The 15,640-nt window shown below is 44.2% G+C and overlaps 1 protein-coding gene across 1 annotated transcript in view; it reads right to left on the bottom strand.

Annotated features, from left to right (window-relative positions):
- Positions 1-10,905, bottom strand: part of LOC140716634 (immunoglobulin gamma-1 heavy chain-like) — a 36,329-nt gene extending 25,424 nt beyond the window's left edge. The window contains exons 1-3 of the mRNA XM_073029454.1: positions 10,775-10,905; positions 10,364-10,675; positions 9,911-9,958 (exon numbers count right to left, since the gene is read on the bottom strand). Coding sequence (XP_072885555.1) covers positions 9,911-9,958; positions 10,364-10,675; positions 10,775-10,820 — 406 coding nt within the window. The 5' untranslated portion in view covers positions 10,821-10,905. The remainder of the gene's footprint in view (positions 1-9,910; positions 9,959-10,363; positions 10,676-10,774) is intronic.
- Between the last annotated feature and the right edge of the window lie 4,735 nt (positions 10,906-15,640).

Raw genomic sequence — 15,640 nt, 5'->3', positions numbered from 1 at the left:
AAAGAGTGTCTTTGAATGTATAACGTATCAAACCTTGAAGCAGATAGGTTACAACAGCAGAAAACCACGAACATACACTCACTGTCCACTTTATTAGGTACACATTGTACCAAGCAGCAATACTTCTGGTGCACTGTCATCACAGATTTCTAGTCAGAAAAGCATTCTTCCTTCAGCTACCCTCTGCCTCCCTATAATAAAGCCAATTTTGGAACCAATTAGCCAAAAGAACATCCGTGTGATCTTTTGCAAACTTAAGATATGTAGCAAAGTTTTTTTTGGGAAGTAGTGGTTTCCTCCATGGTGTCCTTCCATGAACACCATTCTTGTTCAGTGTTTTTCTTATAGTGGACACTGAACAGAAACTTTAGCAAGTTCTAGAGGTTTCTGCAGGTCTTTTGCTGTTACCCTTGTGTTCTGTTTCACCACCTTCAGCATTGCACGTTGTGCTCTTGGTGTGATCTTTGCAGGGTGCCCACTGCTAGGGAGAGTAGCAACAGTACTGAGTTTTCTCCACTTGTAGACAATTTCTCTTACTGTGGACTAACAAACACTCAGTTCTTTAGAAATGCTTTTGTCGCCTTTTCCAGCTCCATGCATGTCTGCAGTTCTACTTCTAAGGTCCTCTGAAAGTTGTTTTGATGAAGGCATAGTACAAATAAACAGATATTTCTTGAGAAGAGCAGACACTGTCAGTAGCCTGAGGGTTAGTGTATCCTTTTTATTGTACAGGGTGTCTCTGCAACCCATACCTCCAATCACATCTCACCTGTCTGGAAAACCTGACTCTAAATACCCTTTGTGGAGGGTATTACCCCAGAGGTTCACAAACTGTTTCCTACAAGTACATGTAATATTTTATCATATTTCTCAATAAATAAATAAATGAACAAGTATAATTTTTTTCTGTTATTTATTTAACTGGGGTCTGTTCAACTAGTGTTAGGACTTACAAGAAAATCTCATCACATTTTAGGTCATATTTATTCAGAAGTAGAGAAAATTCTACAGAGTTCATAAACTTACTAGCACCACTGTATCATCTGCTGCCTGAGAAGCAACTTGCATCCGCTCCAATTTGCCTACCATCACAACAGGTCTATAGGACAACATCAGATGCCATTTTGTGGGCTCTTCACTGAACCCTGGAATATCTGGACAGGGAAGAGACATACACAGGATGCTCTTCATTGGCTACAGTCTGGAATTCAATTCTATCATGCCCTGAAAAGTAATCAATAAGCTTCAAGACCTTGGCCTCAATACTTCCTTGTGCAATTGGTTCCTCGATTTCCTCACTTGTAGACCCCAGTCAGTTCAGACTGACAGCAACATCTCCACAATCTCCATCAGCGCAGGGGCACCACATGGCTGTGTGCTTATCCCCCTGCTCTACTCCCTTTATACTTATGACTGTGAGGCTAAGCACAGCTCCAATGCCATATTTAAGTTTGTTGACAACACACTGTCATTGATCAAATTAAAGGAGGTGATGAATCTGGAGGGAGATTGAAAATCTGACTGAGTGGTGCCACAACAATAACACTAGTGTTGACCTCACTCAACGTCAGCAAGACCAAGAAGCTGAATATTGAATTCAGGTGGAGAAATTTGGAGGTCCATTGAGCGAATCAGAAGTCGAGAGGGTCAGCAACATTAAGTTCCTCAGTGTTATCATTTCATAGAATCTGCGATGGGTCCAACACTGAGTGCCATTATGAAGAAATCACAGCAGCACCTCCACTTTCTTAGATGTTTTCTTAGATTTGGCATGTCATCTAAAACTTTGACAAACTTCTGTAGATGCGCGGTGGAGAGTATATTGACTGGTTGCATCATGAAACTACCAATGCTCTTGAACGGCAAAGCCTACAAAAAGTGGCAGATATAGCCCAGTTCATCAGAGGTAAAGGCTTCCCTACACTGAGTACACCTACATGGAGCGCTGTCGCAGGAAAGCAGCATTAATCATCAAGGACCCCACTATTCAGGCCATGCTCTCCAATCACTGCTGCCGTCTGGAAGGAGATACAGGAGACTCAGGACCCACACTATCAGGTTCAGAAACAGTTATGACCCTTCAAACATCAGGCGCTTGAACCAGAGGGATAACTTCAATCAACTGCACTTGCCCCATCAATAAAATGTTCCCACAACCTATGGATTAACTTTGAAGGATTCTTCATCTATTGTTCTCAATATTCTCAATATGTATTATTTGATTGCTTGCTTATTCATTTATTCATCTATTTATCTATCTATCTATCTATCTATCTATCTATCTATCTATCTATCTATCTATCTATCTATCTATCTATCTATCTATCTATCTATCTATCTATCCATCCATCTGTCTATTTATCCATTCATTCATCTATTTATAAGTTAATCAAGCAATCAATTTATTTATTTACTATTATTTCTTTTTTCTTTCTTAGTTTTTGTATCTGTACAGTTTGTCTTTTGCACATTAGTTGTTTGTCTGTCCTGCTGGGATCAGTCTTTCTTTGCTTGTATTGTGTTTCTAAAATTCACTGTGAATGCCCACAAGATAATGAATCTCAAGGCTGTATATGGTGGCATACAGTGCCTATAAGAAGTATTCACCCCCCCGCACCTCCTGGCAGTTTTCATGTTTTGTTGTTGTACAACATTGAATCACAGTGGATTTAATTTGGCTTTTTTGACACATCGACAGAAAAAGACTATACCGTGTCAAAGTGAAAACAGGCTCGCTACAAATCAATCTAAATTAATTACAAATATAAGACACAAAATAATTGGTTGCATTAGTATTCACCCCCTTGAATATGACACACCAAATCATCACTGGTGCAGCCAATTGGTTTTATAGGTCACATCCCTCCTGGCACTTAAATTTGCAAGTGGAACAAGTGCTACGCCTGCCCCTACACCTCCTCCCTCACTACCATTCAGGGCCTTAAACAGTCCCTCCAGGTGAGGCAACACTTCACCTGTGAGTCTGTTGGGGTCAAATACTGTGTTCAGTACTTTTGGTGTGGCCTCCTGTATATCGGTGAGATCCGACATAAATTGGGAGACTATTTTGTCGTGCATCTACGCTCTGACTGCTAGAACAAGCAGGATCTCCCACTGGCCACCCACTTTAATTCCACTTCCCATTCCCATTCCGTTATGTCCATTCATGCCTCCTCCACTGTCGTGATAAGGCAGGCCACACTTAGTGTCAGGAACAACACCTTATATTCCGTTTGGGTAGCCTCCAACCTGATGGCATGAACAATCATTTCTCAAACTTCCAGTAATGCCTTCCCCCCACCCCACTTCATCATTTCCCATCCCCTTTTCCCTCTCTCATGTTAGCTCCTTGCCCGCCCAGCGCTTCCCTCTGGTGCTCCTCCCCCCACCTCTTTCTCCCTTCAGTGGCTTTCTGTCTCTTTCACCAATCAACTTCCTAGCTCTTTGCTTCATCACTATCCCTCCAAGTTTCACCTATCACCTGGTTTCTCTCCCCCCCCTCCCCCCACCATTTAAATCTACTCCTCAGTCCTGTTGAAGGGTTTTGACTGGAAATGTTGACCATACTCTTTTCCATAGATGCTGCCTGGCCTGCTCAGTTCCTTCAGCATTTTGTGTCTGTTGCTTGGATAACCAGCATCTGCAGATTTTCTCAAATTGTGACAGAATTAGGCCATTCAACCCACTGAGTTTGCTCTGCTATTTCATCATGGCTGATCCTGGATCCCACTCAACCCCATACACCTGCATTCTTGCCATATCCTTTGATATCCTGACCAATCAGAAAACTATCAATTTTTGCTTAAAATACAGACTTGGCCTCCACTGCAGTCTGTGGCAGAGAATTCCACAGTTTCACTACTCTCTAGCTAAAAAAATTCTTCCTTACTTCTGTTCTAAAAGGTCACCTCTCTATTTTGAAGCTGTGCCCTCTAGTTCTGGACACCCCCATCACAGAAAACATCCTCTCCACATTCACCTTGTCTAGTCCTTCCAACATATAGTAGGTTTTAATGAGATTCCCCCTACATTCTTCTAAATTCCAGTGAGTACAGGCTTAAAGTTGCCAATGTTCTTCATATGTGAACCCCTTCATTCCCAGAACCATCCTTGTGAACCTCCTCTGGACTCTCTCTAATCACAATCATTTTGGGTTTAATATTTGTAATGAATTTAGAGAAATGTGTAGAAATTTGCTTTCACTTTGACACGAGAGTCTTTTCTGTTGATCAGTGACAAAAAAGCCAAATTAAATCCACTGCGATTCAATGTTGTAAAACAATAAAACAGGAAAACTTACGGGGGGGGGGGGGGGGTATTGAATACTTTTTATAGCCACTGTATTTGTATTGTGATAATTAACTTACTTTGAACTTACTTTACTTTGAACTCTATCCAACTCTATATGTACTGCTTTGTAACTAAATATACGCTGTTCATTCGTTATGTACCATGTTGTATGATTTGTCTGATCATGCACTTTCCATGACCATGCTTCTCCTTGGCAAATTTTTCTGCAGAAGTAGTTTGCCATTGCCTTCTTCTGGGCAGTGTCTTTACAAGATGGGTGACCCCAGCCATCATAAATACCCTTCAGAGATTGACTGCCCAGCATCAGTAACCAGGACTTGTGATTTGCACCAACTGCTCATGCGACCATTCACCACCTGCTCCCATGCCTTCACATGACCCTGAACAGGTGGCTACACAGGTGCTACACCTTACCCAAGGGTGACCAGCAGGTAATCGGAGGGTAAGAGCACCCTACACCTCCGTTAGTGGATGTATTTCCTCCCCACCGCTCTGCCACCCCAATATACACTGTATATTGTATGCTGTATCCTATAAATAAAACATTGTAACTACATGTACAGTGGCTTGCACCCTGGACTCAGAACAATGATGCTTCATTTAATTGTAGACATGCTTATGGTTAAATGACAATAAACCTGAACTTGATATGGACAGTAACTTCCTAAATTCTTCTTGTAAGACCTCAGTTCCTCTTTCTGCTCATGTGATTTGTACCAGCATTCTCCATGATCTTTTTTTGTTCTCCCTACTTTAAATCTGAGGTCACTCATCTCCTTTCACTCATTCATCAACCCAGCAAGGTACCCCTTAAACTGGCACCACTTGACTGGAGTCATGTCGTTCTCCTCCTCATAGTCGAGGACAGGCTCATGAGCAGTGTCAGTTTAGTTGGGTAGCATTGTGATGACCCCTGTTGATGTGCGGATGGAGGACTAGATCATTAAAACGGAAATCAAAATCACTTTATTGCCAGTACATGACATACACCAGAATTGATTGTGGCTCAGTGCCACGCAAAAAACACAGGACAGTACCATAGCAGGCACTACAATAGCAACCAGCAATTTACAAGACAATAGTGCAATCAGCCATGAGCAGTCAACAATTCACAGAACAGTCACATATGTAATGTCAATAATCAAACTTAAATAAATGTGAACTTGTGAGCAGACTCAAAAATTATCAGATGAACATGGAGAGTAGGAAAGACCATTTAATGGATGTTATGCAGGGACAGCTAGGGTACTACACTTCAGTGAGTTTTGCTGAGAAGGATAGCTTTGGAGATGGTGCCTAGTCCTGGTGGAGATGGATCTGCAACCTCTCCCTGATGGCAATTTGATGAATAGGTGACCGCTGGGGTAGGTGGAGTCAGCAGTCATTTATCAGCCCTTTTCTTTGCTCTGGTGATAAACACCTCTTTTGATATTGTTAGTTGACAGCCAATGGTCTTCTCTGCTGGATTTGGAGAGGGAGGAGGCAGTGGGAAAACAAATGGTGAAGGAGGTGGCACAACACTCTCAATGATGTCTGAGTTAAAATTCATCAAGATATGCCCTGGAATGATAAGTTTCCTAAGCTATCGTTGAAAGAACTATCTGCTGGACTTTCCTAGTGATGAGAATAACATGCTTGTTCCATTTCAATGCATTGGTAATGGTAGTCCTCAGGAATTTTAATGATTTGAAAATAGACGCAGCCTGGCCAGGTAGTGGGTTGTTGGCTTTCTGCTCTCTTGGTAGTATTAAATAAGTTGTCATGAGAACAGAGTGCTCAAGACAGTCTACCCCTTTTTTGATAGCAGGTCACATCGTTATTAGGGATAAGAGCAACGATAGTCGTGTCATCCATGAACTTTAGGATTTTAGTGGGGTTGGCTGCGGAGGTACAGTCATTTGTATAAAGTGAGAATATGAACACAGCCCCAGGGAGAGCCTGTGCTTATAGACATCAGATCGGACAAGTAGGAGCCCAGCCTTGCATACTACTTCCTTCCTGTCAGGAAGTTTGTAATCCTCTGACAGATAATATAGGGTAAAGCTAGTAGGGTAAGAGCATGCTGTGGAACAACTAAAGAGCGATAGTGTTAAAGGCAGAGCTAAAATCCACAAACAAGGTCCTCACATGTGAGTTGGGGAATCAATTGTTGAAGAATGTAATGAAGGCACAAGTTAACTGCATCCTCAATAAGCAAACTGTAAGGGGTCAAGAAGTGGATCAGTAATGAACTTAAGGTAGGCCATTAGCAGATGTTCAAAGGTTTTCAGAATTACTGAAGTCAGAGCGACTGGCCTATAATCATTAAGTCCAGTGATCTTGTCTTTCTTGGGAACTAGAATGATTGCAGCAACTTCAAAGCAGTCCAGAACCCTGTATAGTTGGAGGGAGGTGTTAAATATCTCAGTCAAGAGAGGTGCTGGCTGATCTGCACAGTGCCTTCATAACAAGGGGAGGCACCATCAGAGACGGCATCTTTCCTAATGTTCTGTCTTCCAAATAGCTTGCAAATTTCTTCTTGGTTCTCCAAAAGTATAGGGTAAGATGGAGGGAGGGGCAAGAGGTGGAGGAGGTTGAAGAAGGAGAATGGGGCTGGGGTGAAGGGGTGATGGTGACATTGGAGTGTTTGTGCAAGGGAGAGGTTAGGGTACAGCTTGTCAGGGTCAGAGGAAATGAGAAGTGATAGATGCTGATTGTCTTCATCAGACCAGCAACAAAACTGATTGAGCTGATTGGAAAAGGTAGGGGAGGGATAGAATTGGGAGCACTTCTGTTTGAAGTTGGTAAGACTTTGCAGGAAACTCCAAGAACATAAGAACATCTAAACATCTAAGAACCTCTTAAATGTTGCTAATATATAGATAGATAGATAGATAGATACTTTATTCATCCCCATGGGGAAATTCAACCTTTTTTCCAATGTCCCATACACTTGTTGTAGCAAAAACTAATTACATACAGTACTTAACTCAGTAAGAACTAACTCAAAAAAGCATTAATAATAGCTTAAAAAAGTTCTTAAGTCCTGGCAGTTGAATTGTAAAGCCTAATGGCATTGGGGAGTATTGACTTCTTCATCCTGTCTGAGGAGCATTGCATCGATAGTAACCTGTCGCTGAAACTGCTTCTCTGTCTCTGGATGGTGCTATGTAGAGGATGTTCAGGGTTTTCCATAATTGACCGTAGCCTACTCAGCGCCCTTCGCTCAGCCACCGATGTTAAACTCTCCAGTACTTTGCCCACGACAGAGCCCGCCTTCCTTACCAGCTTATTAAGACGTGAGGCATCCCTCTACCAGCATCTGTGGCCGAGCCTTCCTCACACCCACCACTCTGCGTAAAAAAAAAAGCCTACCACTGACAGCCCTCCACTCACACTTCCCTCCAATCACCTTAAAATTATGCCCTCTTTTATTAGCCATTTCCACCCTAGGATAGAGCCACCGGCTGTCCACTCTATCTGTACCTTTTATCACCTTATGTTACCTCTCATCCTCTTTGATGCGAAAGATAAAACTCTGGCTCACCCAATTCAGCCTTATAAGAGAAACTTGCTAATCAAGGCAGCATCCTTGTAAATCTCCTCTGGATCCCCTCTAAAGCTTTCACATCCTTCCTATAATTAAGGGAACAGAATGGAACACAGTACTCCAAATGGGCGGCATGGTAGTTTAGTGGTTAGCACAACATTTTACTGTACGGGTGACCTGGGTTCAATTCCTGTGGCCGCCTGTAAGAACTTTGTACATTCTCTTGTGACTGTGTGGTTTCCTCCAGGTGCTCCAGTTTCCTTCCACAATCCAAAGTCCTACCTGTTGGCAGGTTAATTGGTCATTGTAAATTGTCCCATGATTCAGCTCAGATTTAATCAGCAGATTGCTAAGTGACACAGTTCAAAGGGCTGGAAGGGCCCATTCCATGCTGTATGTCAATAAATAAAATAAATGTGGTCTAGCCATAGTTTCTAGATCTGCAACATAATCTCCCACCTTGCTCTGGACTCAGTGATCCTCCAGCCTGTTCAGCCTCCTCTATACCTTCACTTTGCAGCCATCAGCTTTTAACATACAAGGAAGTGTCATCGTTCCAGAAATAAAAGTCACTTCCCCATCAGCTACAGTTGTCTCTCCTCCAGCTTCTCTCAGCTCAGTCAGTGACAAACCAAAATCGACTGCACTTCTGCAGTCTGACTGGACACAGCATCACCCAGTACTGACCTTGCTGAAGATGTTCTATAGGTCAGTTGTGGAGAGCGCCCTCTTCTTTGTGGTGGCGTGTTGGGGAGGAAGCATTAAGAAGAGGGACGCCTCACGTCTTAATAAGCTGGTAAGGAAGGCGGGCTCTGTCGTGGGCAAAGTACTGGAGAGTTTAACATCGGTGGCTGAGCGAAGGGCGCTGAGTAGGCTACGGTCAATTATGGAAAACCCTGAACATCCTCTACATAGCACCATCCAGAGACAGAGAAGCAGTTTCAGCGACAGGTTACTATCGATGCAATGCTCCTCAGACAGGATGAAGAGGTCAATACTCCCCAATGCCATTAGGCTTTACAATTCAACTGCCAGGACTTAAGAACTTTTTTAAGCTATTATTAATGCTTTTTGAGTTAGTGATTTAGATGCATATCATATTCTTACTGAGTTAAGTATTGTATGTAATTAGTTTTTGCTACAACAAGTGTATGGGACATTGGAAAAAAGGCTGAATTTCCCCATGGGGATGAATAAAGTATCTATCTATCTATCTATCTATCTATCTATCTATCTATCTATCTTACAGGGAGCACGTTCAACTGCACTTTAACAGCTATCTCCAGCTCTGGTAACTCTCCTTCCCAATCTCACATTGACTTGTCTCTCTCCAGCTTTCTCTGTTGCCACAGGGTGGCCAAACACAAATCGGGGAGAAATCCTACCATTCTGTTAGGTTGTCTTAGACCACAATGGCACATACACTGAATTTTCCAATTTCAGATAACCCACAGTCCCAAGTGCTCTCCCTTATGCACTCACCTGTCCACTCAGTTTTCCTCACCAGTAGTCTATCTGCCCCACATCCTCTCATCTCCCACCCCCAGCTGGTTCAATTTATCTATCATTCCCTCCTCATCCAGTTTCACTCATCACTCTGTCCCACCCCTCTAACTGCTGTCTTTCCTGTTCCCTCTCAATCCTGCTTTCAGACCCACTGCGTACGCTGTTTGCTTCCACAGATACTGCCTGACCTTCTGAGTTCTTCCAACGTTCTCTCTATATATTCTTTTTGCGGGTGCGGTATCAGATCCCGGACCTGAATCAAACACTGAAGTCACTCATCACAAAGGCTTAATCGGTTGATGTCAAAGCACAGCTATCACCTGGTGACAAGATTCCCCATTCCCCTGCAGCCTGATCCCGGTCTGTGGACAGCTCACAGGTGGGGTGGGGTATTTACCCTTGTACTGTTACTGGGTATATTCTGGCTCTATTCTAGAGAAAACACGCCGGCTCGGAAAATACATGCAATTGTTCCAACTATCTTACTGATTTCAAGTTAATCATCAAGTTCGCAAAAACCGTGCATTAATAAAACTGAGGATGGAATTGAAAGGTTGTTCTTACCTGAAGTCACTGTCAGCGAGGTACCCTCCCCCCAGACTTGAAGATCGTCACAGTGCTCCATCTCCCCATTCACCCAGTGCAATAACTTCACTTGCCCGTCACATCCAATAATCTCAGCAAAATGTCAACATGATCCCTGTCCGGACCGGGAGCAGCCGCTTCCTGGATTTCCATCCCAAACTCCGTCCTTGTCTCTTCCTGGCGTGTGAACAAAAGAGGCATTTCCACAGTTTTCCTGTCCGTGGACACCGGCTCCCGCCATCACCCGGAATCAGAGTCGAATCGTTTTTGGGTTTTTAATTGTCCAGAAATGGACATTTACACCCAGCAGTCTGAGTCAGGATTCAGGGATTTGACTCTGGGAAGCAGCAATGCGGAATCCGTGGAGACAGACTGCGCTGCAGACGCTCCTTTGTCGGGACCAGTTTCTGTTCAGCTCCCCGTCACCGTGGTAGACCGGAGTTCCTCCATCTTTCGCACAGTAGTAGACTGCCGTGTCCTCGACTTTCAGATCCTTCATTTCTAGAAAGACTGATCCGCCACTCTTGGAAGCGATGAGTCGGTCTCGGAGTGCAGGCATATAGTCCGGTTTGTTCGTCGTCCATACTATTGCCAGCCACTCCAGCTCTTTCCCGGAGGTCATTCTAACCCAGTGAACGTTTCGCTTTTTGAGATCTACCCCATCAACTTTGCAGTTTAATTTGTGGGACTCGCCGGGCTTAACGACCACTGACGCGGGGTGATCCACGATGACGGACCTCACACCTGACAAGAAAAAGAAAAAAAGAGATCAGCGGGCAGCGGGTCGAAGAATCTCCGAGAGATAGCGGCTCAGGGTGCGGAACAAGCCGTCAGGGCATTCACCTGCCAAGCAGGACAGAAAGAGACAGAGATGAGGAACGACCCCCATCGTCCTGTGCACTGAGCCAGACTTGGCCACTCCAAAAGTCGGCGGCTTCAGGCTGGCTTTGTCCGGAGCCGCAGTGAGCGCTGTTTAAATAGGGACGTGGGCTGTGAGCGAGAGAGGGAGCCGCGATTTGGACAGACTCCCATTCACCAGAACTAGAGGCGCAGCTTCCTGTCCCCGCCCCCAGCAGCGATTTCAAATCCCCTAAAGATTTGCAACAGGCGGCAGTAACCAGATTAAAGACCTGTCACACTCTGCTCGATTCATCAGTATAAACCAAGTCCCTCAGGGACTCAGTCCCTGCCGGATACCGCAGAAGGAGAGGAATTTATGCATATTTCCCTATGCACACACCAATCCGTGTGAGGGAGAGGCAAAGGTTCCCCTGAAAGAGACTGCAAAACATCGGTCAGCATCAGGGAGTGAAGTAACGGAAGAAAACAATCGCCTGATAATCTTGACGCTGCGTGACATTCAATGTGAAGCAGACGTTTCCTGGGTGAAAAGGGAATTATATAAGAGTAAATATTTTGTCTTAGAAACCTGCCAGCGGAGTTTCACCCCCAAGTACCGGCCGGGTGTCTCCTCGTCACTGTGACAAGAGTCTTCTATTTGTTTTAGCCGGTGAGCGGAGCGGGAGCATTCATGCGGGGAATTCAGGAACAGAAGCCGAACAGATCGTTCCCCAGTCAGTTAGACGGCCCAGTGCTGCCGGACAGGTCGATAACGACCGGAAACTCCAGGGCGAGATGAGAAGTTGAATCAAAATTACCCACTCTGGTAATGGCAGCTATTGTATCCTCATATGTGGTACAATATGTACCACATATTGTATCCTCAGACAAATATAAACTATACCGATTGAATTACAGATTGTCAAAGCTCATCCCTCTCACTCAGCAGCTTTCGTGAGTGCCGGGTATCATGAAGCAATTTAAAATCTCAGCGATATTGCTGTACCTCGACTATGTACAGTATTTGCATTTTGCAATTCACGCACAACGTTACCCGACGCAGATTGGGGGATCGCTTCGTCGAGCTCCTCTGTTCCGTCCGTCACAACAGACAGGATCTCCTGGTTGCCACCCACTTCAACTCTGCTTAACATTCCCATTCAGATATGTCCATACATGGCCTCCTCTACTGCCATGATGAGGCCAAACTCAGGTTGGAGGAGCAACACCCCATCTACCGTCTGGGTAGCCACCAGCCTGGTGGTACGAACATTGAATTCTCCAATTTCCGGTAATTCCCTCCCCCTTCCCCTATCCCAGGTCCCTCTCTGCCTCTCTCCCCTTTCAACTTTCTGCTTCTTTATCTCTACAGTTCTTTCATGCTTATCCCCTCCCCCCTTTATCTTTCCTCTGATTGGTTTTGCACCTGGCGCCTTTAGGCCCTACCCCCTCCCTATCTCTACTACTGGGCTTCGGCCCTCTCTCTCCCCCCTACCCCCCAGTCCTGATGAACGGTCTCGGCCCGAAACGTTGGCTACTCTCTTCTCACGGATGCTGCCCGACCTGCCGAGTTCTTCCAGCGTTGTGTCCGTATTCTCTGTCACCCAGATCCTTCTTCGTCGCAAAGTTCTGCAAAGTCTCGTCATACGCATAAAATGTTTCATTTTTTATTTTTTCCCTAGCAAAATGAACAATTTCACATTTCCTGCTCTAGATATACAGTAAATTTGCCAGATTTCTATACATTCTCTCACCTATCCCTATCTCGATGTATTCCACGCTCACCACACGGTTTTTGCGTCTTCAGCAAAACTACCGGACGCGCCAACAGTGCCTTCAGGAAACTTTATTTCCTGTGACCATTTTCCTAATGATGGATGATAAGCCTCTCGCTTTCCATTTCCGGTCTCTCTTTTTGAATGAAGAAGTTGCATTACTATCTTTCAGTCTTATGGAAACTTTTTCCTAAGATAAGAGATTTTGAAAAATTAAAACCATCCAACAACCTTACTTATGTCAGATTATTTAACGTATAGCCCCGTTTTATTCTATTTGAAACACACTCAGCTCCATTGTAAGACCTACCTGTTGCTTGTTGCTTAGCACGTACATATTACTATGCTCCAGTTGCACTCCCAAACTCAAACCACTGCAAAGATACCCGCAAGACCATTTCCACAAAACTCTCCAATTAGTTGGAAAGAACAACGAACTAATGTTGTTCTCTTTCCCCGGGATGACATCTTCATTTGTACAGTATCAGCTATTCAAATGTGCAGGAGACTCTTGAGTCAAACATCCCATAACAATCTCTGTGATAGGAAGACAGGCAGAGGAACAGATTCAAGAGTGTCCTCGAAGGACAGAGGGCTGACGGGAGTGAGATATGCCAACAAGTGGAGTGGTGGCACCTAACATCAGTAAGATGAAAGAAATGATTGTGGACTTCAGGAAAGGTAACTCAGAAGTGGAGAGAGTGAGCAGTTTCAAGTTCTTGGGTGTTCCTGGTTCCCAACATATCGATGCAGTTAGAAAGAAGGCAAGACAGTGCCTATACTTCTATAGATATACCATGGAGAGCATTCTGACAGGCTGCATCACTGCCTGGTATTGGGGGGGGGGGCAGTGGTGGACCTACTGTACAGGACTGAAAGAGGCTGCAGAGTGTTGTAAATCTAGTCAGCTCCATCTTGAGCACTAGCCTACAAAGAACCCAGGACATCTTCAAGGAGCGGTGACTCAGAAAGGCAGCGTCCATTATTAAGGACCTCCAGCACCCAGGCCATGCCCTTTTCTCACTGTTACCATCAGGTAGGAGATACAGAAGCCTGAAGGCACACACTCAGTGATTCGGGAACAGCCTCTTCCCCTCTGCCATCCGATTCCTAAATGGACGTTAAACACTTGGATACTACATCACTTTTATAATATATACTATTTCCTTTTTTGCACAATTTTAATCTATTAAGTATACATGTATTGTAATTGATTGATTGATTGATTTATTATTATTATAACATTTTTTCTTTATTTTATGTATTGTATTGAACTGCCGCTGCTAAGCTAACACATTTCATGACACATGCTGGTTGTAATAAACCTGATACTGATTCTGAAGTCTTCCTCAATAAATGCACAATCCTACTGAACCTTGGGAATCTCAGTCGATTGACTGATGCATATGGAATGGTATTTGGAGCATCGTCCATGGACCATAACAAACAAAATTCTTGTGTTATCCTGGTAAATAATGAACAGATGATTCACTATTTATGCATTTTCCCGGTTATTATCTCTGGTGTTCTCCTATCTACCCTGCAATGGCCATTTCCATCACAACTTTCCGTTTCTCCTTCATATTCCTGTAAATACATTCAATGGCCACTTTATCAGGTACACCTGCTCATTAATGCAAATATCTAAACAGCCCATCATGTGGAAGAAACACAACACATAAAAGCATGTGGGCATAGACAAGATGTTCAGTTGTTGTTCAGACCAAACATCAGAGTGGTGAAGAAATGTGATCTAAGTGACTTTGATCATGGAATGATTGTTTCGGCCAGACAGGATGGCTGAAGTAACTCGGAAACTGCTGATCTCGAATTTTCACACACATTGGTCTCTAGAGTTTACAGAGAATGGTGTGAAAAACACACAAATAAAACATCCAGTGAATGGCAATTCTGTGGGCAAAAAATGCCTTGTTAATGTGAGGAGAATGGCCAGACTGGTTCAAACTGACAGGAATCCACAATGTTCTTTTTTTTACAGTCGTGTGGACCAACCATTGATCTAAGCAGGAATTTTTTTACATAGCCTGAAAACTGCAAAACAGACAAAATGCTGGAGGAACTCAACAGGCCAGGCAACATCTGCGGAAAAGAATACAGTCAATGCTTCAGCAGGACTGGAGAAAAAAAGATGAGGAGTCAGGATTAGAAAGGAGGAGAGGAAGAAATACAAAGTGATAAGTAAAACTAGGAGGGCGGAGGGGTGAAGTAAAGAGCGGGGAAGTTGACTGGTGAAACAGATACAGGGCCGGAGAAGGGGGAATCTAATAGGAGAGGACAGAAGGCCATGGAAGAAAGAAGAGGGGGGAGGAGCAACAGAGCGAGGTGATAGGCAGGTAAGGAGATAAGGTGAGAGAGGGGAAAGGGGTTGAGGAATAGAGAAGGAGCAGGAAGGTGATTACCGGAAGTTTGACAAATCAATGTTCATGCCATCAGGTTGGAGGCTATCTAGATGGAATATAAGATGTTGCTCATCCAACCTGAGTGTGGCCTCATCATGACAGTACAGGAGGCCATGGACCGACATGTCAGAATGGGAATGGGCAGTAGAAGTAAAATGGGTGGCCACTGAGAGATCCCACTTTTTCTGGTGGACAGAGCGTAAGTGCTCGGTGAAGTGCTCTCCCAATCTGCATTGGGTCAAAACGATATACAAGAGGCTACACCAGGAGCACTGGATACAATAGATGACCACAACAGACTTAATAGTGAACTGTTGCCTCACCTGCGGGACTGTTTGGGCCCTGAATAGTAATGAGGTAGTAGGTGTAGGGGCTGGTGTAGCACTTGTTATACTTGCAAGGATAAGTACCAGGAGGGAGATCAGTGGGGAGGTACAAATGGCTAAGGAAGCCATGTAGGGAGTGATCACTGTGGAAAGCAGAAAGTTGGGAGGGTGGGGTGGAATGGGAAAGATACGCTTCAGGGTGGGATCCCGTTGCAGATGTCTGAGGTTATGGAGAATTATGTGCTGGATGTGTAGGTGAAGATAAGAGGAAACATATCCCTGGTGGAGTGGCACAAGGATGGGGTGTTTGTGACCGAAAACTGTGCGGCACTTTACAATAAAATTAGA

This window comes from Hemitrygon akajei, chromosome 25 (genome assembly GCF_048418815.1).
Source record: "Hemitrygon akajei chromosome 25, sHemAka1.3, whole genome shotgun sequence".
NCBI lineage: Eukaryota > Metazoa > Chordata > Chondrichthyes > Myliobatiformes > Dasyatidae > Hemitrygon > Hemitrygon akajei.
This window is presented reverse-complemented; position numbering and strand designations above follow the sequence as displayed.